A 26970-nucleotide genomic window follows, 5' to 3' on the forward strand; every position below is an offset into this window, starting at 1 on the left:
GATACAGATGAAAGTACATCAGAATAAATAAGTAACATGATTATAATATCATCTGAATGATACAGATGAAAGTACATCAGAATAAATAAGTAACATGATTAATGATATCATCTGAATGATACAAATGAAAGTACATCAGAATAAATAAGTAACATGATTAATGATATCATCTGAATGATACAGATGAAAGTACATCAGAATAAATAAGTAACATGATTAATAATATCATCTGAATGATACAGATGAAAGTACATCAGAATAAATAAGTAACATGATTATAATATCATCTGAATGATACAGATGAAAGTACATCAGAATTAAATAAGTAACATGATTATAATATCATCTGAATGATACAGATGAAAGTACATCAGAATTAAATAAGTAACATGATTAATGATATCATCTGAATGATACAGATGAAAGTACATCAGAATAAATAAGTAACATGATTATAATATCATCTGAATGATACAGATGAAAGTACATCAGAATAAATAAGTAACATGATTAATGATATCATCTGAATGATACAAATGAAAGTACATCAGAATAAATAAGTAACATGATTAATGATATCATCTGAATGATACAAATGAAAGTACATCAGAATAAATAAGTAACATGATTAATGATATCATCTGAATGATACAAATGAAAGTACATCAGAATAAATAAGTAACATGATTAATGATATCATCTGAATGATACAGATGAAAGTACATCAGAATAAATAAGTAACATGATTATAATATCATCTGAATGATACAGATGAAAGTACATCAGAATAAATAAGTAACATGATTAATGATATCATCTGAATGATACAAATGAAAGTACCATCAGAATAAATAAGTAACATGATTAATGATATCATCTGAATGATACAGATGAAAGTACATCAGAATAAATAAGTAACATAATTATAATATCATCTGAATGATACAGATGAAAGTACATCAGAATTAATAAGTAACATGATTATAATATCATCTGAATGATACAAATGAAAGTACATCAGAATAAATAAGTAACATGATTAATGATATCATCTGAATGATACAAATGAAAGTACATCAGAATTAATAAGTAACATGATTTATAATATCATCTGAATGATACAGATGAAAGTACATCAGAATAAATAAGTAACATGATTAATGATATCATCTGAATGATACAGATGAAAGTACATCAGAATAAATAAGTAACATAATTAATGATATCATCTGAATGATACAGATGAAAGTACATCAGAATTAATAAGTAACATGATTATAATATCATCTGAATGATACAGATGAAAGTACATCAGAATAAATAAGTAACATGATTAATGATATCATCTGAATGATACAAATGAAAGTACATCAAAATAAATAAGTAACATGATTAATGATATCATCTGAATGATACAAATGAAAGTACATCAGAATAAATAAGTAACATGATTATAATATCATCTGAATGATACAAATGAAAGTACATCAGAATAAATAAGTAACATGATTAATGATATCATCTGAATGATACAAATGAAAGTACATCAGAATAAATAAGTAACATGATTAATGATATCATCTGAATGATACAAATGAAAGTACATCAGAATAAATAAGTAACATGATTATGATATCATCTGAATGATACAAATGAAAGTACATCAGAATAAATAAGTAACATGATTAATAATATCATCTGAATGATACAAATGAAAGTACATCAGAATAAATAAGTAACATGATTAATGATATCATCTGAATGATACAGATGAAAGTACATCAGAATAAATAAGTAACATGATTAATGATATCATCTGAATGATACAGATGAAAGTACATCAGAATAAATAAGTAACATGATTATAATATCATCTGAATGATACAAATGAAAGTACATCAGAATAAATAAGTAACATGATTATAATATCATCTGAATGATACAAATGAAAGTACATCAGAATAAATAAGTAACATGATTATAATATCATCTGAATGATACAAATGAAAGTACATCAGAATAAATAAGTAACATGATTAATGATATCATCTGAATGATACAAATGAAAGTACATCAGAATAAATAAGTAACATGATTAATGATATCATCTGAATGATACAGATGAAAGTACATCAGAATAAATAAGTAACATGATTAATGATATCATCTGAATGATACAAATGAAAGTACATCAAAATAAATAAGTAACATGATTAATGATATCATCTGAATGATACAGATGAAAGTACATCAAAATAAATAAGTAACATGATTAATGATATCATCTGAATGATACAAATGAAAGTACATCAAAATAAATAAGTAACATGATTATAATATCATCTGAATGATTAACATGATGCTTGTTTGTCATTATAGTTCAGATGCTGTATGAAGAAATCCTGGATGACTGTGCTTTCTTCACATTGTACCCAGAGGTGAGTTTCTTCATTAATTAGCCAAAATATATGTTATACATGTGTATGTTACTGGTAAAATTATCACAGTTATGGCCCTTGGATGTGTATGATGATAATGAGAACGACCATTGAGAAATGAACTAGATGCGCTTGGTTTACATGAGCACAGCGTTTTCCAGGTGAAATAGAAACATAAATACTGAGATGTAATTTGATTGGATTAGGAGTGGTGGACTACTATATTGGCTAGATTGTGCAGTGGTATATGTGTCTATATAGACTGACTAATGTCACCAGAGGTCCCACTAATGGATGGTTTTGTCACGAATAGAAAGGAGCTTAAAAAGTGGAGTAGGGAGTGTTGTATTACATGTGTGGATAAAACTTGGGTGGAACATCAAAACATCAGTAATGTACTATTTGATACGTGTCTTGGATCATACTTCATAAGTCTGTGGTTTATAAGAAAGGAATACCAAGATGTTTAGATATAATATACGCTCACAGTCAGTCAAACACTGGTATAAATACAAACAAAATTTCTACTAACATAGTGTAATTAGTGGAACCAGATGTTCCAGAGGAGTGAGCATTCTTTGCTTTGTCAGCAACTTTGGCTGTACATATCATTGAATGTTGTTTAATTTGTGATTAACTGTAGAAAAATATACAAGAGGCATCTATGTTAATGTCAGTAAGAGTTAACATGGTAGTTAAAGCTTATATCATATTGTACAAGGTATTTGTTCAGAGTTAAATTCTCTGATATCTTTGGTTGACAGAAATATTGTGGTATGCTATAGTGCCTAAATGCCATTGAATTGCAATACATACGTTCTCAATACTAAATTATGTGTAAAGCCATAAGGACACAGACCTGGATTTTAAAGCTGACCGATATTTCCAATATCTTTAGAACTACAATGTTTGTGTATTTGGCTAAGATTATTTCTGCCGTGATCTATGTGTTTTTCATTACCTCCCTCCATTCATCAGTCTCTTGACATATCCGTAATTGATTCTTGTGTGAAAATGTGTAGGTAGCAACCAGATGTTTGTTCTTGACAGTCAATGACGTCAGATTTCCTGGTCTTTTCTTTTCAGTTTGTCTCTCAGATATAAAGCTGTTGACTTTGAATGCTATGTTGAATAACATTATTGTAATAAAAGTCCTAACCATATTGGAAGTGTTGAGCTTATCTACTTATCTTGATACTGATTGTCCTGTCTCCTTCATGTCACTGTATTCTGCTGTGATGGGGGTAGCTTACAACTGGCGATATGACAGCAGAGCCCTGTATATTTTGATAAATGTTGGTTTTGATTGAATGCCTGACTTTTTACTTTTGTGAATTGATAATCCTGACAAATGCCATCTTACAATGTCTGTGCAGTCAAATTCCCTCGTGTCTCTGCACATAGGAAAGCATTTTGGACAATACCTCTTCTGTCCTTTAAATTTTATGGATCAGATACATATTCATTAGACAGCTGGTATTTGTAGGATTCTTGTCATTCATGAGTTAGTATAGATAAGTAAATCATTCTGATTTTGCTATTGAAATGTTGCTTAAATTCAATTTGCCAAGCAAGGTTAGAGATATCAAACCACAACACCTACACACCATAGCTTTATAATGCTCTGTTTCAATATGTTTTGAAGGGTAATTATTCCATTTGGGGAGTTGTTGCATTCTTAGACATTTGGGGAGGCCATTACATTCTTAAACATTCTGGGTAGGTCATTGGATTCTTGGACATTTAGGAAGGTCATTGAATTCTTAGACATTTGGGAAAGTTATTGCATTCTTAGATATTTAGGAAAGTCATTGTATTCTTAGACATTTGGGAAGGTCATTGCATTCTTAGATATTTGGGGAGGTCATTGCATTCTTAGACATTTGGGAAGGTCATTGCATTCTTAGCCATTTGGGAAGGTCATTGCATTCTTAGACATTTGGGAAGGTCATTGCATTCTTAGATATTTAGGAAAGTCATTGCATTCTTAGACATTTGGGAAGGCCGTTGGATTCTTTGACATTTTAAACATGGCATTGCATTCTTAGACATTTGGGAAGGTCATTGCATTCTTAGATATTTGGGAAGGCCGTTGGATTCTTGGCCATTTTAGATAGGCCATTGCATTCATAGACATTTGGGGAGTTCATTACAATCTTAGACATTCTGGGTAGGTCATTGGATTTTTGGACATTTTAGATAGGCCATTGCATTCACTTTTAGACATTTGGGAAGGCCATTGGATTCTTGGTAATTTTCGACAGACCATTGCATTCATGGATATTTGGGGAGGTCATTACATTCTTGGACATTTTAGACAAGGCCATTGCATTCTTAAACATTTGGGAAAGACATTGGATTCTTAGACATTTGGGGAGGTCATTGCATTTTTAGACATTTGGGGAGGTCATTACATTTTTGGATATTCTGGGAAGGCCATTACATTTTTCAATATTCTGGGGAGGCCATTGCATTCTTGGGTATTTTGGGGAGGCCATTGCAGTTTTTAACATTTGGGGAGGTCATGGCATTCTTGGACGTTTTTGGGAGGCAATTGCATTCTTGGACATTCTGGGGAGGCCATTGCATTCTTGAACATTTTGGGTAGGTCGTTGCATTCTTGGACGTTTTAGGCAGGCCACTGCATTCTTGGACATTCTGCACAGGTCATTGCATTTCTGGACATTCTTGTGAGGCCATTGCATTCTTGGACATTCTGCGCAGGTCCTTCTATTTCTGGACATTCTCATCAGATCTGGCAATAAATGTATTCTAAGGAATTTTGACAATCTATGGACATTCTATACCATATAGAAAGATCATACCAGTTTTAGCCAAGCAGCTGGGGTCGCGATGGCCGAGTGGTTAAGATGTCCCAACCTATTACCACAAGCCCTCCACCTTTGGGTCCCGAATTTGAATGTGGGGCAGTTGCCAGCTGGTACTGACTGTTGGTCGGTGTTTTTTTCTCCGGTTTACTCTTATTTTCATCCACCATCAAACCTGTTGCATCGTTACATGACACTGGCTGGTAATAAGACATCAAACTAAACAAACCAAACCAAGTTAGCCAAGCAATTCTTGAACATAAAGATTGACTTTTGCATGTTCGATTGATATTTGGTGCAAATGAAATGGCATTATATTTTTCTGTCATATGTCATATGTTTTTAGATTTTTTTTAATTATGTTATTTTGAAAATCAATTTGACATATAATTTTTTCAAATTCAAGGTTTGTTTTACCATTGGGAAATAGAAACTTGTAGAGGCAGATAATTTAGGAATACAATAAAACCATTTGTCTTCATCTTGTCTTCATTACAGTCAGCTGTATCTCTGTTTTATATTCCAGTTTAATTTTTAATTTCCTAATTTGTGGTTGGTTTGGTATACTGTGATAGAATGTCTAAGGTACAGACAGACACTGATTGGCCTGTGGTTCGTATAAGGTGTAAATGATGCATATATCTTCACTTTAAAATGCTAATTGACTTAGATAGGTAAACAAAAAACTAGTGTGTGGCCTTGATTTCAAATCATCTATGGTTTCATCTTGTCTATAAATGTATCAGTTTACTATCGATTTTATAGAAGTGTGGGTCGACTGTCTTGGTCATGCCTACAATGATATTGGCATGCACTCACAGAAACACATTTTAGTTTAATTTTTATGACTGTTTCGTCTGTTTCATGATTACATCCAAATTGATGAATTATCAAGTAGGCCTCCATTATTTGTTTAAAACATATGAACAGTATTTCTAATTTGGTCAAGGTCATCATGGCATGCGAATTGGCCAAAGGTCAAGGTCATAACATATACTTCTGTTTTTCCATCATATCACCCAAAAAAATAAGGGAAGATGTTCAGAGACTACTAGGTTTGATATCTGTAGATTTTATGGTATTTCTTAATCTACTGGATCCAATTTTGACATTTACAGACAGTCTTTGAGGAATCTGTACCACTGTGGTACACGGAACAAATATACTCACATATGGTACATGGTCAAGATTTTTATACTTTCACTGTATACTGTAATACTCACGTGGTACGTGTACAAGATTTTTATATTATATAATGCTCACGTGGTACGTGTACAAGATTTTTATATTATATAATGCTCACGTGGTACGTGTACAAGATTTTTATATTATATAATGCTCACGTGGTAGGTGTACAAGATTTTTATGCACTCGCATGGTACATGTACAAGATTTTCAGTCTCGTTTTTATACCTTGAATCATTTAGTTTACCTGAATAGAATGTCATTTAATAATAATTCTTTAGATGAACTAAAGTCTGTCCCAAAGTCATAAAGAGATTTCCTGGTGTTGATAAAAATTTTAATAATTTTTTCACTGGATTTATACGCAATATCTATCGGCTTACTGTACACTAGATGCGTGTGACTTGTATCTGAATGGAACACTTTAAAGGCATTCAAGTTTAAAATTAAAACAAAAACAAATTAAAGTGAATAGTCGGGCAAAGAAAACCAGTCTAAATGCGTTCATTGGCCTTCGAAAAGTTCTCACATATTAATACGACGGCCAAGTTCTGCTTAGTTTCCCAGTTCTGACCATTAAAGTAAAGAAAAGTTGAAAGCATTGAAAGTGAGGCTGCGTGGAAATGTAACCACGGACATAGTGAGCCGGGAGGACGTTTAAGAATTCCCAAACTTTAAATCAATTTCTTCGTACGCAGACAGATTTTGACGAGAGATTTTATTTTTCCATTTCATAAGAAATTATACTGGATACATTCACACCGTTTTTACAGACTTTAGCCATTCTTGCCCGACTGTTCACTTTAAGTTTCTTTTTAGTGCTGTTAAAACCTAGAGAACCTACAAAGTATACCAGACAAGGGCAACTTTGGTTTCAGGTTTAAACAGTAAGCCTTTAATACTGGTGTTCTTCTTTCAATATTTAAAAATATATGTCTATGCATCTTTTGGTGAACTAGAAAGGGTTTGGATGTATAAGTTAAACATCTTGTAGGGAAAAGTATCAAGACATTGATATCAATAAATGTAATGATTGGCCATGTAAGATCATTGTAATGAATTAAATTGAACATTAATTAGACACTGCTCTTAGAACCATGAACAATGATTTAAAGTACACTTGATATTGATATAAACTTAATATGACTAGTTTGATGTTTAAACTGCTCAGTGTTAGACATACATTGAAAGTGTTGAATAATTAGATGAATACACACTTAGGTACTATTGGCATATTTAGCTAGTAAAATATTGATTAGCATATTAATATCACGATTCATATCTGATCTGGTATGAATTTCTGGACAATCTAAAATGAGTATTTTTATTTCAATATTGACACAGTCGTATAGGACTGTTGAAATACTAGCTTACATGGGTTACTTTATAGGCTATTCAGAAAGATCAACATTTGCAGTTTCTCAGATGACCATCAAATATAAAAACATTCTTATAGGTGTTGGATTGTGTTTGCCTGTCAAGAAACAGAATGATTAACCATAGGAGCCTATAGACATACAGGTACAAACGGATCATATATAGATTGATTGTCTTTGATCTACTTATTAGTGATCAGCTAAGAAATCCGTCCAGAGTTTCAATGACACAAAGGAGACATTCAAAAATTTAAGTCACTGATAATTTTTTCACTATTGCCTTATTTAAGTCAGTGTTCTTAGATAGCCTATTTAAGTCAGTGTTCTTAGATAGCCTATTTAAGTCAGTGTTCTTAGATAGCCTTATTTAAGGCAGTGTTCTTAGATAGCCTATTTAAGTCAGTGTTCTTAGATAGCCTTATTTAAGTCAGTGTTCTTAGATAGCCTATTTAAGTCAGTGTTCTTAGATAGCCTTATTTAAGTCAGTGTTCTTAGATAGCCTATTTAAGTCAGTGTTCTTAGATAGCCTTATTTAAGTCAGTGTTCTTAGATAGCCTTATTTAAGGCAGTGTTCTTAGATAGCCTATTTAAGTCAGTGTTCTTAGATAGCCTTATTTAAGTCATCAGTGTTCTTAGATAGCCTTATTTAAGTCAGTGTTCTTAGATAGCCTATTTAAGTCAGTGTTCTTAGATAGCCTTATTTAAGTCAGTGTTCTTAGATAGCCTTATTTAAGTCAGTGTTCTTAGATAGCCTTATTTAAGTCAGTGTTCTTAGATAGCCTTATTTAAGTCAGTGTTTCTTAGATAGCCTTATTTAAGTCAGTGTTCTTAGATAGCCTATTTAAGTCAGATTCTTAGATAGCCTATTTAAGGCAGTGTTCTTAGATAGCCTATTTAAGTCAGTGTTCTTAGATAGCCTATTTAAGTCAGTGTTCTTAGATAGCCTTATTTAAGTCAGTGTTCTTAGATAGCCTTATTTAAGTCAGTGTTCTTAGATAGCCTTATTTAAGGCAGTGTTCTTAGATAGCCTATTTAAGTCAGTGTTCTTTGATAGCCTTATTTAAGTCAGTGTTCTTAGATAGCCTATTTAAGGCAGTGTTCTTAGATAGCCTTATTTAAGGCAGTGTTCATATGATAGCCTTATTTAAGTCAGTGTTCTTAGATAGCCTTATTTAAGTCAGTGTTCTTAGATAGCCTTATTTAAGTCAGTGTTCTTAGATAGCCTATTTAAGTCAGTGTTCTTAGATAGCCTTATTTAAGTCAGTGTTCTTAGATAGCCTTATTTAAGTCAGTGTTCTTAGATAGCCTATTTAAGTCAGTGTTCTTAGATAGCCTTATTTAAGTCAGTGTTCTTAGATAGCCTATTTAAGTCAGTGTTCTTAGATAGCCTTATTTAAGTCAGTGTTCTTAGATAGCCTTATTTAAGTCAGTGTTCTTAGATAGCCTTATTTAAGTCAGTGTTCTTAGATAGCCTATTTAAGTCAGTGTTCTTAGATAGCCTATTTAAGTCAGTGTTCTTAGATAGCCTTATTTAAGTCAGTGTTCTTAGATAGCCCTATTTAAGTCAGTGTTCTTAGATAGCCTATTTAAGTCAGTGTTCTTAGATAGCCTTATTTAAGTCAGTGTTCTTAGATAGCCTATTTAAGGCAGTGTTCTTAGATAGCCTTATTTAAGGCAGTGTTCATAGATAGCCTTATTTAAGTCAGTGTTCTTAGATAGCCTATTTAAGTCAGTGTTCTTAGATAGCCTATTTAAGTCAGTGTTCTTAGATAGCCTTATTTAAGTCAGTGTTCTTAGATATCCTATTTAAGTCAGTGTTCTTAGATAGCCTTATTTAAGTCAGTGTTCTTAGATAGCCTTATTTAAGTCAGTGTTCTTAGATAGCCTATTTAAGTCAGTGTTCTTAGATAGCCTTATTTAAGTCAGTGTTCTTAGATAGCCTTATTTAAGGCAGTGTTCTTAGATAGCCTTATTTAAGTCAGTGTTCTTAGATAGCCTTATTTAAGTCAGTGTTCTTAGATAGCCTATTTAAGTCAGTGTTCTTAGATAGCCTTATTTAAGTCAGTGTTCTTAGATAGCCTTATTTAAGTCAGTGTTCTTAGATAGCCTTATTTAAGTCAGTGTTCTTAGATAGCCTTATTTAAGTCAGTGTTCTTAGATAGCCTATTTAAGTCAGTGTTCTTAGATAGCCTTATTTAAGTCAGTGTTCTTAGATAGCCTATTTAAGTCAGTGTTCTTAGATAGCCTATTTAAGTCAGTGTTCTTAGATAGCCTTATTTAAGTCAGTGTTCTTAGATAGCCTTATTTAAGTCAGTGTTCTTAGATAGCCTTATTTAAGTCAGTGTTCTTAGATAGCCTTATTTAAGTCAGTGTTCTTAGATAGCCTATTTAAGTCAGTGTTCTTAGATAGCCTTATTTAAGTCAGTGTTCTTAGATAGCCTATTTAAGTCAGTGTTCTTAGATAGCCTTATTTAAGTCAGTGTTCTTAGATAGCCTTATTTAAGTCAGTGTTCTTAGATAGCCTTATTTAAGTCAGTGTTTTTAGATAGCCTTATTTAAGTCAGTGTTCTTAGATAGCCTTATTTAAGTCAGTGTTCTTAGATAGCCTATTTAAGTCAGTGTTCTTAGATAGCCTTATTTAAGTCAGTGTTCTTAGATAGCCTATTTAAGTCAGTGTTCTTAGATAGCCTATTTAAGGCAGTGTTCTTAGATAGCCTATTTAAGGCAGTGTTCATAGATAGCCTTATTTAAGGCAGTGTTCTTAGATAGCCTTATTTAAGTCAGTGTTCTTAGATAGCCTTATTTAAGTCAGTGTTCTTAGATAGCCTTATTTAAGTCAGTGTTCTTAGATAGCCTTATTTAAGTCAGTGTTCTTAGATAGCCTATTTAAGTCAGTGTTCTTAGATAGCCTTATTTAAGGCAGTGTCCCAGTTTGTTCACTTAATAAAAATGGGTATTTTTTAACATAGATATCAGAAATTAAGGAATTCAGAGTTTGTATAAACATGTTTATTTAACACTTGCATACTGTATTCTTTTCTTGCACAGCAAATGTTGATAAAGGAAGTAATTGTTCAGATCACATTAAACAATGAACTTAGATATTTATAAGAGAAACTGTTGAATTAAAAGGATAACATTACTTATGATTAAGCATATATACACTGTATTATAGGGCCTAATATAAATTGGACTGATAGGTACACCAAACCTGATATAACCATTGTATGCATTCATGTCAATATGGTTTCTTATATACAAAGGGACTGGTTTAATAAAAAACCTGACGGATCAGACTCGGTCAGCAATGGAAGATTAATGGGTAAATAACATTGATATTACTATGGGGTACTGTGGAACCTTCTTTATATATGTTTCAGGAAAAAGTTAAATAGATCTGTAATTAAAGATATGATTGAAGATGGCAAACAAAAGTCTGTGTCGGCCGTTATAGCTTTCCTTCCTCTCTAACATATCACAAATTTCCTGTCTTTCAATCTAACCAAATTTTCATTATGACCCGGATGTTTTTCTTTGGTCTATAAACATCAACAGGTTTTCTTTCCTTTATGATACCATGTATACAAGTTACAAAATTAGTTTGGTAAGAGTTGATACAATGAAACCAAACATCAAAGTCTTTTGCATTGTGTAAGAAGGTTTAATATTTGTTGTACCAGAACTAGCATATCATTCTTATTGAACAAAGAAAGGTTGTACTGTGAGCTATCGGATTGATGGGAAACTAGCCGTTAGATAAGTCATATCGCTGAACCCTGTCCGAGCCATGTCCCCAGTTAGTGCCAACACTTACTACAATGGTACTCTGTTCAGATTTAATAAAAAAGATAAACGCACCCTTAATATCTCGTCTTAAACATTATCACACATACGAAACATGGCGTATGTACTTAGGAACTGTTGACACATGGTCATTCTCATATGTACTTATCCTTTTAGGATGAAATCTATATCTGATGGAGAATGGTCCTATATTAAAAGGTTGTAAATTGTGGCACCTACATTATAGTGGGTCCATGTTTGGTTGTAAATTGTGGCACCTACGTTATAGTGGGTCCATGTTTGGTTGTAAATTGTGGCACCTACATTATAGTGGGTCCATGTTTGGTTGTAAATTGTGGCACCTACGTTATAGTGGGTCCATGTTTGGTTGTAAATTGTGGCACCTACATTATAGTGGTCCATGTTTGGTTGTAAATTGTGGCACCTACGTTATAGTGGGTCCATGTTTGGTTGTAAATTGTGGCACCTACATTATAGTGGGTCCAGTTTGTTGTAATTGGCACTATTTAGTGGGTCCTGTTTGGTTGTAAATTGTGGCACCTACGTTATAGTGGGTCCATGTTTGGTTGTAAATTGTGGCACCTACATTATAGTGGGTCCATGTTTGGTTGTAAATTGTGGCACCTACATTATAGTGGTCCATGTTTGGTTGTAAATTGTGGCACCTACGTTATAGTGGGTCCATGTTTGGTTGTAAATTGTGGCACCTACATTATAGTAGGTCCATGTTTGGTTGTAAATTGTGGCACCTACGTTATAGTAGGTCCATGTTTGGTTGTAAATTGTGGCACCTACGTTATAGTGGGTCCATGTTTGGTTGTAAATTGTGGCACCTACGTTATAGTGGGTCCATGTTTGGTTGTAAATTGTGGCACCTACATTATAGTGGGTCCATGTTTGGTTGTAAATTGTGGCACCTATGTTATAGTGGGTCCATGTTTGGTTGTAAATTGTGGCACCTACGTTATAGTGGGTCCATGTTTGGTTGTAAATTGTGGCACCTACGTTATAGTAGGTCCATGTTTGGTTGTAAATTGTGGCACCTACATTATAGTGGTCCATGTTTGGTTGTAAATTGTGGCACCTACGTTATAGTGGTCCATGTTTGGTTGTAAATTGTGGCACTTACGGTATAGTGCAGGGTCCATGTTTTGTGTGTAATAAAACCAGATAGGTTGTAACATTGTATGTATAGGTATTCATTATGAATTTCTGAAATACACTGTACCAAATCGTATGCAATTCGACAAATCATCACTGTTTATTTCGTGTACATCAAACATAAAATAACATGGTTAATGCCCTTCAGAATGTTTGTTTATCTACTGGTATGATAACCTTGTTTCTAGGAGTTAAAATGACAATTATATAAAGGTAGTTTTATATTATTTATGTGTTAGTAAGACAAAAACAATTGTCTGCAATAGGCAACATGAAAATGTACCATGCCAAAACATACTGTCAAGGTAACTGATATTTACAAGTATAATGTACAAATAAACACTTCCTAAAAAACAACAATTGTGGATTTAGTAAACCACATGATTGTAAAAATATCAATCTGTGTGAAAAAGAATTGTTTAATGACCTAGATACAGTTCCATTATGTGATTGAGAATTAGACTGGTGGTGTCCCTAGGTGCTATTGACATCAGGAGTCTTCATCTGGTGATACAGTCATGCTTCAGCTGTTCATACTATTACAGATCTTATCTATTGATATCAAACCTTTTTGTGTAGGCTTTGTAATCAAATGGAATCGTTAATTTTGCAGCATGTGGAAGATATGGGTCTTGTCATGGTGGTTTTGTGTGATTACCAAGGGCGGAAGTTCCAGCAACGAAGCCCCACCCCGGGGGAGGAGCTGGACGCCGTGGCTCAACAGGTGGAGGATGCTATATCAGAATGTAAGACCAAACTCAACGCCTGCTTCGCCCGACATCGGATCAAGGCGTCAGCACCGTCTATAGAACATTTACTACCAGACCTAGTCAGGTCCAAGGAGGAAATCCGCTCACAGATGCCGATGTATCTGTGGGTGAACCAGACTAAACTCAGGTAAATCAGTAATAAACTCAGGTAAATTAGTGATGTTACAGTAAACTCAGGTAAATAAGTAATAAACTCAGGTAAATCAGTGATGTTATAGTAAACTCAAGTAAATCAGTGATGTTACAGTTAACTCAGGTAAATCAGTGATGTAAAGTGAACTCGGGTAAATCAGTAATAAACTCGGATATCAGTGATGCTTCAGTAAACTCAGGTAAATCAGCGATCAAGGACCCTCTGAACACTAGCCAAGTGCTCAAACCAACTGAGCTAACCTGGTCACCGATGATCAACCCAGTCCAATCCTGCTGCACTCCTCCCTCCTTTCTTGAAGTCTTCGCCCTTGAAGACATACGAGACCCTTCCAAACACCACCACCATGGGTTCTTTAGTTGGGCATCAATTCTGTAACAGGAGAGGAGAAAATGAAGCGGCCATACCGGGATTTGAACCCAGGACCCTCTGAACACTAGCCAAGTGCTCTACCGACTGAGCTACCTGGTCACCGATGATCAACCCAGTCCAATCCCGCTACACATTGTTTTATTAAATGTAGTATTGAGGTACTGGGTACCTTCCTGCCTTTCCTTTGATGTGGTCACTGAGTGTTTTATAAAATGTAGTGTTGAGGTAGTGCTGGTTACCTTCCTGCCTTTCCTTTGATGTGGTCACTGAGTGTTTTATAAAATGTAGTGTTGAGGTAGTGCTGGTTACCTTCCTGCCTTTCCTTTGATATGGTCGATGAGTGTTTTATTAAATGTAGTGTTGAGGCACTGGTTACCTTCCTGCCTTTCCTTTGATATGGTTGATGAGTGTTTTATTAAATGTAGTGTTGAGGCACTGGTTACCTTCCTGCCTTTCCTTCGATATGGTCGTTGAGTGGTTTATTAAATGTAGTGTTGAGGTACTGGGTACCTTCCTGCCTTTCCTTTGATATGGTCGATGAGTGTTTTATTAAATGTAGTGTTGAGGCACTGGTTACCTTCCTGCCTTTCCTTTGATATGGTCGATGAGTGGTTTATTAAATGTAGTGTTGAGGTACTGGGTACCTTCCTGCCTCTCCTTTGATATGGTTGATGAGTGGTTTATTGAATGTAGTGTTTAGGTACTGGGTACCTTCCTGCCTTTCCTTTGATTATGGTCGATGAGTGGTTTATTGAATGTAGTGTTGAGGTACTGGGTACCTTCCTGCCTTTTCTTTGATATGGTCGATGAGTGGTTTATTGAATGTAGTGTTGAGGTACTGGGTACTGGTACCTTCCTGCCTTTCCTTTGATATGGTCGATGAGTGGTTTATTAAATGTAGTGTTGAGGTACTGGGTACCTTCCTGCCTTTCCTTTGATATGGTCGATGAGTGGTTTATTAAATGTAGTGTTGAGGTACTGGGTACCTTCCTGCCTTTCCTTTGATATGGTCGATGAGTGGTTTATTGAATGTAGTGTTGAGGTACTGGGTACCTTCCTGCCTTTCCTTTGATATGGTCGATGAGTGGTTTATTAAATGTAGTGTTGAGGTACTGGGTACCTTCCTGTCTTTCCTTTGATATGGTCGATGAGTGGTTTATTAAATGTAGTGTTGAGGTACTGGGTACCTTCCTGCCTTTCCTTTGATATGGTCGATGAGTGGTTTATTAAATGTAGTGTTGAGGTACTGGGTACCTTCCTGCCTTTCCTTTGATATGGTCGATGAGTGGTTTATTGAATGTAGTGTTGAGGTACTGGGTACCTTCCTGCCTCTCCTTTGATATGGTTGATGAGTGTTTTATTAAATGTAGTGTTGAGGTACTGGTTACCTTCCTGCCTTTCCTTTTATGTGGTCGATGAGTGTTTTATTAAATGTAGTGTTGAGGTACTGGGTACCTTCCTGCCTTTCCTTTGATATGGTTGATGAGTGGTTTATTAAATGTAGTGTTGAGGTACTGGGTACCTTCCTGCCTTTCCTTTGATATGGTCGATGAGTGGTTTATTAAATGTAGTGTTGAGGTACTGGTTACCTTCCTGCCTTTCCTTTGATATGGTCGATGAGTGGTTTATTAAATGTAGTGTTGAGGTACTGGGTACCTTCCTGCCTTTCCTTTGATATGGTCGATGAGTGGTTTATTAAATGTAGTGTTGAGGTACTGGGTACCTTCCTGCCTTTCCTTTGATATGGTCGATGAGTGGTTTATTAAATGTAGTGTTGAGGTACTGGGTACCTTCCTGCCTTTCCTTTGATATGGTCGATGAGTGGTTTATTAAATGTAGTGTTGAGGTACTGGGTACCTTCCTGCCTTTCCTTTGATATGGTCGATGAGTGGTTTATTAAATGTAGTGTTGAGGTACTGGGTACCTTCCTGCCTTTCCTTTGATATGGTCGATGAGTGTTTTATTAAATGTAGTGTTGAGGTACTGGGTACCTTCCTGCCTTTCCTTTGATGTGGTTGATGAGTGTTTTATTAAATGTAGTGTTGAGGTACTGGGTACCTTCCTGCCTTTCCTTTGATATGGTCGATGAGTGTTTTATTAAATGTAGTGTTGAGGTACTGGTTACCTTCCTGCCTTTCCTTTGATATGGTCGATGAGTGTTTTATTAAATGTAGTGTTGAGGTACTGGGTACCTTCCTGCCTTTCCTTTGATATGGTCGATGAGTGGTTTATTAAATGTAGTGTTGAGGTACTGGTTACCTTCCTGCCTTTCCTTTGATATGGTTGATGAGTGGTTTATTAAATGTAGTGTTGAGGCACTGGGTTACCTTCCTGCCTTTCCTTTGATGTGGTTGATGAGTGGTTTATTAAATGTAGTGTTGAGGTACTGGGTACCTTCCTGCCTTTCCTTTGATATGGTTGATGAGTGGTTTATTAAATGTAGTGTTGAGGTACTGGTTACCTTCCTGCCTTTCCTTTGATGTGGTCGATGAGTGTTTTATTAAATGTAGTGTTGAGGTACTGGGTACCTTCCTGCCTTTCCTTTGATATGGTTGATGAGTGGTTTATTTAATGTAGTGTTGAGGTACTGGGTACCTTCCTGCCTTTCCTTTGATATGGTCGATGAGTGTTTTATTAAATGTAGTGTTGAGGTACTGGGTACCTCCCTGCCTTTCCTTTGATATGGTCGATGAGTGGTTTATTAAATGTAGTGTTGAGGTACTGGGTACCTTCCTGCCTTTCCTTTGATATGGTCGATGAGTGTTTTATTAAATGTAGTGTTGAGGTACTGGTTACCTTCCTGCCTTTCCTTTTATGTGGTCGATGAGTGGTTTATTAAATGTAGTGTTGAGGTACTGGGTACCTTCCTGCCTTTCCTTTGATATGGTCGATGAGTGGTTTATTAAATGTAGTGTTGAGGTACTGGGTACCTTCCTGCCTTTCCTTTGATGTGGTCACTGAGTGTCGATGAGTGGTTTATTGAATGTAGTGTTGAGGTACTGGGTACCTTCCTGCCTTTCCTTTTATGTGGTCGATGAGTGGTTTATTAAATGTAGTGTTGAGGTACTGGTTACCTTCCTGCCTTTTCTTTGATATGGTCGATGAGTGGTTTATTGAATGTAGTGTTGAGGTACTGGGTACCTTCCTGCCTTTCCTTTTATGTGGTCGATGAGTGGTTTATTAAATGTAGTGTTGAGGTACTGGTTACCTTCCTGCCTTTCCTTTGATATGGTTGATGAGTGGTTTATTAAATGTAGTGTTGAGGTACTGGGTACCTTCCTGCCTTTCCTTTGATATGGTCGATGAGTGGTTTATTAAATGTAGTGTTGAGGTACTGGTTACCTTCCTGTCTTTCCTTTGATATGGTCGATGAGTGGTTTATTAAATGTAGTGTTGAGGTACTGGGTACCTTCCTGCCTTTCCTTTGATATGGTTGATGAGTGGTTTATTAAATGTAGTGTTGAGGTACTGGGTACCTTCCTGCCTTTCCTTTGATATGGTCGATGAGTGGTTTATTAAATGTAGTGTTGAGGTACTGGTTACCTTCCTGTCTTTCCTTTTATATGGTCGATGAGTGGTTTATTGAATGTAGTGTTGAGGTACTGGTTACCTTCCTGCCTTTCCTTTGATATGGTCGATGAGTGGTTTATTAAATGTAGTGTTGAGGTACTGGGTACCTTCCTGCCTTTCCTTTGATATGGTCGATGAGTGGTTTATTAAATGTAGTGTTGAGGTACTGGTTACCTTCCTGCCTTTCCTTTGATATGGTCGATGAGTGGTTTATTAAATGTAGTGTTGAGGTACTGGGTATATTTACTAGGGCTGCCGCGATACAGCAGAAGCGTACCACGATATATTGCGATACACAACAACTGTATTGTGATATGTATTGCAATATTTTGACCTTAACATATGTGTTGTCTATTTTGTATATATTCCATAGTAAAAACACCCATTACATTATACAAACATACAGTGCTATGTTATGTAGTTTTACATCGATTTGAACCATGTTGTTGAGTAACAAAAATGTTCAAATGTGTTCTTGTTTTAAAAAAATACGAGTCTGTTTGTGAAAACGCTAGGCTAACTGTTACAGACGATCTTAACCTAATAATGCAATAACTAAACATGATAGTGTCTGCAAATATTTACACTTTTGAACCTAAATGATGAACAAATTTACGTACAATTGTCCTGGCAAAATAAGCTTACGATCGTGATTAAACTTCAAAGGGCTGACCGGCTTGCAGTGTTGTTTTGTCACGTGTAGGAAATCGAAAATGGCGGCGGACGATGAAGCCTGAAAAAGCTGGCAAAATCCCTGCAGCCATGTATTCACCGGGCCTTAAATGTGTTTAGAGAATTAGATATTCCGGTATTGTTGATTGATGGAGCGAATCAGCTTGATAATATTTCAGAAACTAGCCTAATGTCATATTGTTTATATTCAACGTCATGCAAATGTTTGAATCATTTGAACATTATACACGTTAGTTTACAAACATTTGACCGACATCTGAATCGAATGAAAACGCAAAGGATACCCACAGTATGGCTTCATATTATCGGAAAGGAAAACAAATACAACTTGCTGGTTTTGTTTTAATGACAGGACGTTTTGATTATATCAAATTAATGAAATTATGATACTAAGAAAATATATCGTAAAAAAACCGGTACAGGTAAACTGTATCGCGGTACAATATTTTTTGGTGGTGTATTGCAATACCCCAATATACCGGTGAACCGCGGCAGCCCTACTGGTTACCTTCCTGCCTTTCCTTTGATGTGGTTGATGAGTGTTTTATTAAATGTAGTGTTGAGGTACTGGGTACCTTCCTGCCTTTCCTTTGATATGGTCGATGAGTGTTTTATTAAATGTAGTGTTGAGGTACTGGTTACCTTCCTGCCTTTCCTTTGATATGGTCGATGAGTGTTTTATTAAATGTAGTGTTGAGGTACTGGGTACCTTCCTGCCTTTCCTTTGATATGGTTGATGAGTGGTTTATTAAATGTAGTGTTGAGGTACTGGGTACCTTCCTGCCTTTCCTTTGATATGGTTGATGAGTGTTTTATTAAATGTAGTGTTGAGGTACTGGTTACCTTCCTGTCTTTCCTTTGATATGGTCGATGAGTGGTTTATTAAATGTAGTGTTGAGGTACTGGGTACCTTCCTGCCTCTCCTTTGATATGGTCGATGAGTGCACTATTAGCACAGTAATATCCCAACAGATGTAAGCTCTGATAAAACCCATGTCAATTTAGAAGGCTTAGCGTAAGCTCTTTGGAGAGAAACAATGGTGTCACGTGATTCCATCTGTTATTGTTCACACAGTGTAGGAAGTCATCACAACCATAAACATTGGTTGATCGGCACCAACAGGTCATGGTGGTGATGGACCCCAGACATGCAGACCAAATCTTAGTTTATAGACAACTCGGCAATATTTCACAGTGCCATAATTTCAAAGAATCATGTCATTAAGAGCTTTCAAAACTGTATATAAGACCAATATTACAATGGCTGTATATGTACGATACATATCAATCTACGGGCTGTAAATACCTGGTAATTCTGTAGCAACAAATTGTGAGTAACTGTCAAATGGCTGTGTCAACAAGTGGAAAGCAAAGAAATGTATGGCCATAAATATTGGGAAAGCACTTGGCTTTGGAACGATAACTGTTGTTTGGAGTATAAAACAAACAGATAATCTTGACAACAGATTTGGTGGCTTGGTTACAGAGTTAGATTGTTGAGAGCAGCAGATTTATACACTGACAAGTGTTTACCTTGTATATCAATAGCTGATAAAGTCAAACCATTACTGCTCTGTATTACTGTTAAATCAAATTGGAGCACTGTCTCCATATAAGCTTTCGGGACAGATGCACATATCAAACAGTTTGTAGTGGAACAAATCTGCAAAAATCATTTGTGATTAGCTCAATTTAATGCTGAAATTATCATTCTTAGAGTATCAATATGACATAGGCTGCAGTGTTGGTCAAGGCTTTGGATTAGAATGTCCAAGTGATATATTTGATATCACCAAGGTCAAATGTCATTAGGGTGGAAAGTCTGTGTAGCGGGATAGCTACATTTTCTCCTCTCCTGTTACATCTGTCTCAGAGTTTGGATATCATCGGATCAGATTGGTGCCTTGCTGACCATTGTATTTGATCAGTAGCCCTGGCTCGGGACTTTATGGCCTGTTGTCTGACCATTATACCTTAGGTCATCCCCACATCTCCTCACCACAGGGCAGTAAATAAATAATGAAGTGTTTAATTATGAGGTGGAGAGATAACATGCTTTCTTATTGATTCTGGCTGAGAAGCATCAGTAGAAGGCTAGTGTGTTTCACCGACCAGCCGATCGGGAACGTAACGTGTTCTCAGTTTGACTTGGCACACGGATCTGTTTACTTATAATGTGATATTGGATGTTAGTAAACGCTACTGTCTAAAGATCTGATCACATTCATCTCTGGTCCATATAATTATTTGCGGTCATGTCAAAATTTGGTTTTTGTAATGTGTTATATTCCTTGTTTTAGAAGCTGACAGGACTTTTGACCAGTGAGCTCCCTGATAAAGCTAGATACTGGGCCCAGTAGTAAATTACACTTTGTAGATTAAAATCCAATAAACTGCTGTTTATTGAAGTCACAGTGCATAAGCCAGATAGAAATCCAACTAGATATTTATTACAGTCAATGGTATTTTGATTTGGTTTTATTACCGTGGTAAGATCTAGGCTAATACTGGTGTTTAACTACCAGTACCTGACTGATATTTACAGGTGTTATATAAGAATTACCAGGTGAACATCCATTGTCTTCATGTAGAATTAGGGGGAGTTATCTATACAATAATAAACAGTTCTGGCTGACTTTCCAATTATCCCACATAGATAAGTGATATTACCAGCTTATTTCCAGATAGATTAGATGTTTTACAATGTATTTAGGGTAGTAGTGTCACACTGCTATTTATCTACTGCTATCTACTTTAAAAAGTTTCCAGAATACTGTTATAAATATTGATATTAGAATCTATCCAGCTTAACTATATTCTGTTGTAATATTATGACATCATGTAGTGTTTTATATCCACCCCTGGAATATGTCATAGCCAAGCTGTAGGCATTTCAGGACAACTGACCATTCAGAGGTCTTCCTTTGAAGATTGCAGAGAGTGACGCCCACTTTCAAAGCCATACATGTATCATTATTGAATTCTATTGATGTATATTAAATGACCAAACTATCTGCCTTATCTTGGACAAACACCTTCAGTTTTGCTTTGCCATAATCCAAGGGTGGATATAATGACAGAGTTAGTAACCCCTGGAATATCAGAAGTGATGGAGCTGTTTAAAGACGATGAGTTGACGTTGGTGGGTTCTGATGACTTTTATTTCTGTTGACAGTGTATCAGAAGTAATGGAGCTGTTTAAAGACGATGAGTTGACGTTGGTGGGTTCTGATGACATTTATTTCTGTTGACAGTGTATCAGAAGTAATGGAGCTGTTTAAAGACGATGAGTTGACGTTGGTGGGTTCTGATGACTTTATTTCTGTTGACAGTGTATCAGAAGCGATGGAGCTGTTTAAAGACGATGAGTTGACGTTGGTGGGTTCTGATGACTTTATTTCTGTTGACAGTGTATCAGAAGTGATGGAGCTGTTTACAGACGATGGGTTGACGTTGGTGGGTTCTGATGACTTTATTTCTGTTGACAGTGTATCAGCAGTAATGGAGCTGTTTAAAGAGGATGGGTTGACGTTGGTGGGTTCTGGTGACATTTATTTCTGTTGACAGTGTATCAGAAGTAATGGAGCTGTTTAAAGAGGATGGCTTGACGTTGGTGGGTTCTGATGACTTTTATTTCTGTTGACAGTGTATCAGAAGTGATGGAGCTGTTTAAAGACGATGGGTTGACGTTGGTGGGTTCTGATGACTTTATTTCTGTTGACAGTGTATCAGAAGCGATGGAGCTGTTTAAAGACGATGAGTTGACGTTGGTGGGTTCTGATGACTTTATTTCTGTTGACAGTGTATCAGAAGTGATGGAGCTGTTTACAGACGATGAGTTGACGTTGGTGGGTTCTGATGACTTTATTTCTGTTGACAGTGTATCAGCAGTAATGGAGCTGTTTAAAGAGGATGGGTTGACGTTGGTGGGTTCTGGTGACATTTATTTCTGTTGACAGTGTATCAGAAGTAATGGAGCTGTTTAAAGAGGATGGCTTGACGTTGGTGGGTTCTGATGACTTTATTTCTGTTGACAGTGTATTAGAAGTGATGGAGCTGTTTACAGACGATGAGTTGACGTTGGTGGGTTCTGATGACTATTTCTGTTGACAGTGTATCAGAAGTGATGGAGCTGTTTAAAGAGGATGGGTTGACGTTGGTGGGTTCTGATGACTTTATTTCTGTTGACAGTGTATCAGAAGTAATGGAGCTGTTTAAAGACGATGAGTTGACGTTAGTGGGTTCTGATGACATTTATTTCTGTTGACAGTGTATCCGAAGCGATGGAGCTGTTTTAAGACGATGAGCTGTTTTAAGACGATGAGTTGACGTTGGTGGGTTCTGATGACTTTTATTTCTGTTGACAGTGTATCAGAAGTGATGGAGCTGTTTACAGACGATGGGTTGACGTTGGTGGGTTCTGATGACTTTTATTTCTGTTGACAGTGTATCAGAAGCGATGGAGCTGTTTAAAGACGATGAGTTGACGTTGGTGGGTTCTGATGACTTTATTTCTGTTGACAGTGTATCAGAAACGATGGAGCTGTTTAAAGACGATGAGTTGACGTTGGTGGGTTCTGATGACTTTATTTCTGTTGACAGTGTATCAGAAGTAATGGAGCTGTTTTAAAGACGATGGGTTGACGTTGGTGGGTTCTGATGACTTTTATTTCTGTTGACAGTGTATCAGAAGCGATGGAGCTGTTTAAAGACGATGAGTTGACGTTGGTGGGTTCTGATGACTTTATTTCTGTTGACAGTGTATCAGAAGTAATGGAGCTGTTTAAAGACGATGAGTTGACGTTGGTGGGTTCTGATGACTTTATTTCTGTTGACAGTGTATCAGAAGTAATGGAGCTGTTTAAAGACGATGAGTTGACGTTGGTGGGTTCTGATGACTTTATTTCTGTTGACAGTGTATCAGAAGTAATGGAGCTGTTTAAAGACGATGAGTTGACGTTGGTGGGTTCTGATGACATTTATTTCTGTTGACAGTGTATCAGAAGCGATGGAGCTGTTTAAGACGATGAGTTGACGTTGGTGGGTTCTGATGACATTTTATTTCTGTTGACAGTGTATCAGAAGTAATGGAGCTGTTTACAGACGATGAGTTGACGTTGGTGGGTTCTGATGACTTTTATTTCTGTTGACAGTGTATCAGCAGTAATGGAGCTGTTTAAAGAGGATGGGTTGACGTTGGTGGGTTCTGGTGACATTTATTTCTGTTGACAGTGTATCAGAAGTAATGGAGCTGTTTAAAGAGGATGGCTTGACGTTGGTGGGTTCTGATGACTTTATTTCTGTTGACAGTGTATTAGAAGTGATGGAGCTGTTTACAGACGATGAGTTGACGTTGGTGGGTTCTGATGACTTTATTTCTGTTGACAGTGTATCAGAAGTGATGGAGCTGTTTAAAGACGATGAGTTGACGTTTGTGGGTTCTGATGACTTTTATTTCTGTTGACAGTGTATCAGAAGTAATGGAGCTGTTTAAAGACGATGAGTTGACGTTAGTGGGTTCTGATGACATTTATTTCTGTTGACAGTGTATCCGAAGCGATGGAGCTGTTTTAAAGACGATGAATTGACGTTGGTGGGTTCTGATGACTTTTATTTCTGTTGACAGTGTATCAGAAGTGATGGAGCTGTTTACAGACGATGGTTGACGTTGGTGGGTTCTGATGACTTTTTTATTTCTGTTGACAGTGTATCAGAAGCGATGGAGCTGTTTAAAGACGATGAGTTGACGTTGGTGGGTTCTGATGACTTTATTTCTGTTGACAGTGTATCAGAAGTAATGGAGCTGTTTAAAGACGATGAGTTGACGTTGGTGGGTTCTGATGACTTTATTTCTGTTGACAGTGTATCAGAAGTAATGGAGCTGTTTAAAGACGATGAGTTGACGTTGGTGGGTTCTGATGACTTTATTTCTGTTGACAGTGTATCAGAAGCGATGGAGCTGTTTACAGACGATGGGTTGACGTTGGTGGGTTCTTATGACATTTATTTCTGTTGACAGTGTATTAGAAGTAATGGAGCTGTTTACAGACGATGAGTTGACGTTGGTGGGTTCTGATGACTTTTATTTCTGTTGACAGTGTATCAGAAGCGATGGAGCTGTTTACAGACGATGAGTTGACGTTGGTGGGTTCTGATGACTTTATTTCGTTGACAGTGTATCAGAAGATGGAGCTGTTTACAGACGATGAGTTGACGTTGGTGGGTTCTGATGACTTTATTTTGTTGACAGTGTATTAGAAGTAATGGAGCTGTTTACAGACGATGAGTTGACGTTGGTGGGTTCTGATGACTTTTATTTCTGTTGACAGTGTATCAGAAGCGATGGAGCTGTTTACAGACGATGGGTTGACGTTGGTGGGTTCTGATGACATTTATTTCTGTTGACAGTGTATCAGAAGTAATGGAGCTGTTTACAGACGATGAGTTGACGTTGGTGGGTTCTGATGACTTTTATTTCTGTTGACAGTGTATCAGAAGTAATGGAGCTGTTTACAGACGATGAGTTGACGTTGGTGGGTTCTGATGACTTTTATTTCTGTTGACAGTGTATCAGAAGTAATGGAGCTGTTTAAAGATGATGGGTTGACGTTGGTGGGTTCTGATGACATTTTTTTCTGTTGACAGTGTATCAGAAGCGATGGAGCTGTTTACAGACGATGGGTTGACGTTGGTGGGTTCTGATGACATTTATTTCTGTTGACAGTGTATCAGAAGCAATGGAGCTGTTTAAAGAGGATGGGTTAACGTTGGTGGGTTCTGATGACTGTGTAGAGGGAAACACTTTCTGTGTGGATTCCATGTGTGGTGATGTGTTCCAGTTTCCACCAGACAAACGCGAGTACCTTCTCCAGCACGACCTTGTTAAAGCTGGCAAGGTCGTTTTACAGGTAACAAGGTTTACACCTGGGTCTCAGATTAATTATACAACAAACCAGGCGTAATGCAATCAACGTTAATGGAATTGTCTAAATGTACTCATTCTAAAGCCAAGTTTTGATCTTTTTCACAAGAGAAGCATTCTTACACATTAATAATTAGTTGAATTTCCTTCATTGTAAATATAGATTTCACACTGCCATGGCTTACTATACTAAAGTACCATTTGGGCTCTTATGAACTTTCTCCTGGCCAAGAACAACTGTACAGACACTTATGTGTTGTTGAATGTCTGGCAATGAGATCACAGTAACTACCTTATTTGTCAAGATGAAGTAATTTTTACTTAAAAAATTGATGAATTATGATTCTAACTTGACATATTTGTGTTTCAGGACAAGTCTAGTAGTATAGCGCCCCACTCTGTAAAATACCTTATAGGGGAGGACAGTGATGTCATTCATGTTAACGTGGGATCAGGGATGACCACTGCCCATCTGTCCAGTCTCATGCAGACCAGCTCCGGACATGTGTGGGCATTTGGTAACCGAACATCATCTTTACAATTCCAAAAGAATATGGAGAAACTAGGCCTTAAAGGTAGGAAACTTGTCCTGATAATATGAGTTAATTCAGGAGCAGGTTCCCCTCTCCTATATCTTTTTTGTTGAGCTTGTCAACGTCTGTCTCTACACAAATAGAACTTTATACAACAATCCTAGTTTTGGCTGATAGTGACTTTAGAGGCAAACATATATATAGCTAGTTTACTGTAGGGAAATCCTTGTCTGGGCCGGTCGCAGCTGATGAAATCGCTCAATCACTGTCCATCTAGATTCTGAAGAGTCCCAGGTTTGAACCCCTGAATTAGATAGACATTTTTGTTGCATAGTTGTCATAGGTCTTGAAAAGAAATACTGTTCATCCATTAAAGGGTTGAATCTTGCTTTGGTTGATTTCATGGGGTAATGAATTGAGTTCCTCTTGAAACAAATTGAATGAAGTGTGAGGCAATTCATGTTAAATTTGTTTCAAAACAGTGCATTCAATTTGTTTCATTTCAATTTATTATATATTTATTTAGAAACAATTATCTTATCAGTGTAATCCAGATGAAAAATAAAAACAGTAATATAGATTCAGAAAATGTTGCAAAAATCGTCCGCCAAAGCTGCAGAAGGATGTAATGTCTAGACTGTGTGATACGGTTGTCTCCCGCTTCGATTCAAAATGGAGAGTCACCCTAAGGTGATGGGACCGCATTGTTCTGGCCTGGCCTAGTGTTTTATGTACCCTTTAGGCTTGATACAAGTTAAAATACTGATTAAAGGTAAATCAATATTCATTGACTTTCATGAAACGTTTCTTATCTTCGTTTCACCTTCATCACTTGCTTGTTACAGAGATGTTCATAGTTTTGATACACTTCACACAGGGACATGGCACATTTTATCCTTCTTCGGTACTGCAATGTTGTCGACTCGAATGATAAACATGGGTTTAGGGGCTGGAGTTGTGGAAGTCTTTTGAGAGATTTAGTGGCTAGAGTTGTGGAAGTCTATTGAGAGATGTTCTGGCTAGAGTTGTGAAAGTCTATTGAGAGATTTAGGGGCAGGGGTTGTGGAAGTCTATTAGGAGATTTAGTGGCTAGGTTCATGAAAATATATTGAGAGATTTAGTGGCTAGAGTTGTGGAAGTCTGTTGAGTGATTTAGGGTCTAGAGTT

At 36.4% G+C, this 26970-nt stretch overlaps 1 protein-coding gene across 1 annotated transcript in view; it reads left to right on the forward strand.

Annotated features, from left to right (window-relative positions):
• LOC138326783 (putative methyltransferase NSUN7) overlaps positions 1–26970 on the forward strand; it is a 68613-nt gene that overhangs the window by 26927 nt on the left and 14716 nt on the right. Inside the window, exons 4-8 of the mRNA XM_069272786.1 lie at positions 2380–2438; positions 13406–13689; positions 25073–25256; positions 25641–25845; positions 26138–26210. Coding sequence (XP_069128887.1) covers positions 2380–2438; positions 13406–13689; positions 25073–25256; positions 25641–25845; positions 26138–26210 — 805 coding nt within the window. The remainder of the gene's footprint in view (positions 1–2379; positions 2439–13405; positions 13690–25072; positions 25257–25640; positions 25846–26137; positions 26211–26970) is intronic.

This window comes from Argopecten irradians, chromosome 7, assembly GCF_041381155.1.
Source record: "Argopecten irradians isolate NY chromosome 7, Ai_NY, whole genome shotgun sequence".
Classification (NCBI taxonomy): Eukaryota; Metazoa; Mollusca; class Bivalvia; order Pectinida; family Pectinidae; genus Argopecten; species Argopecten irradians.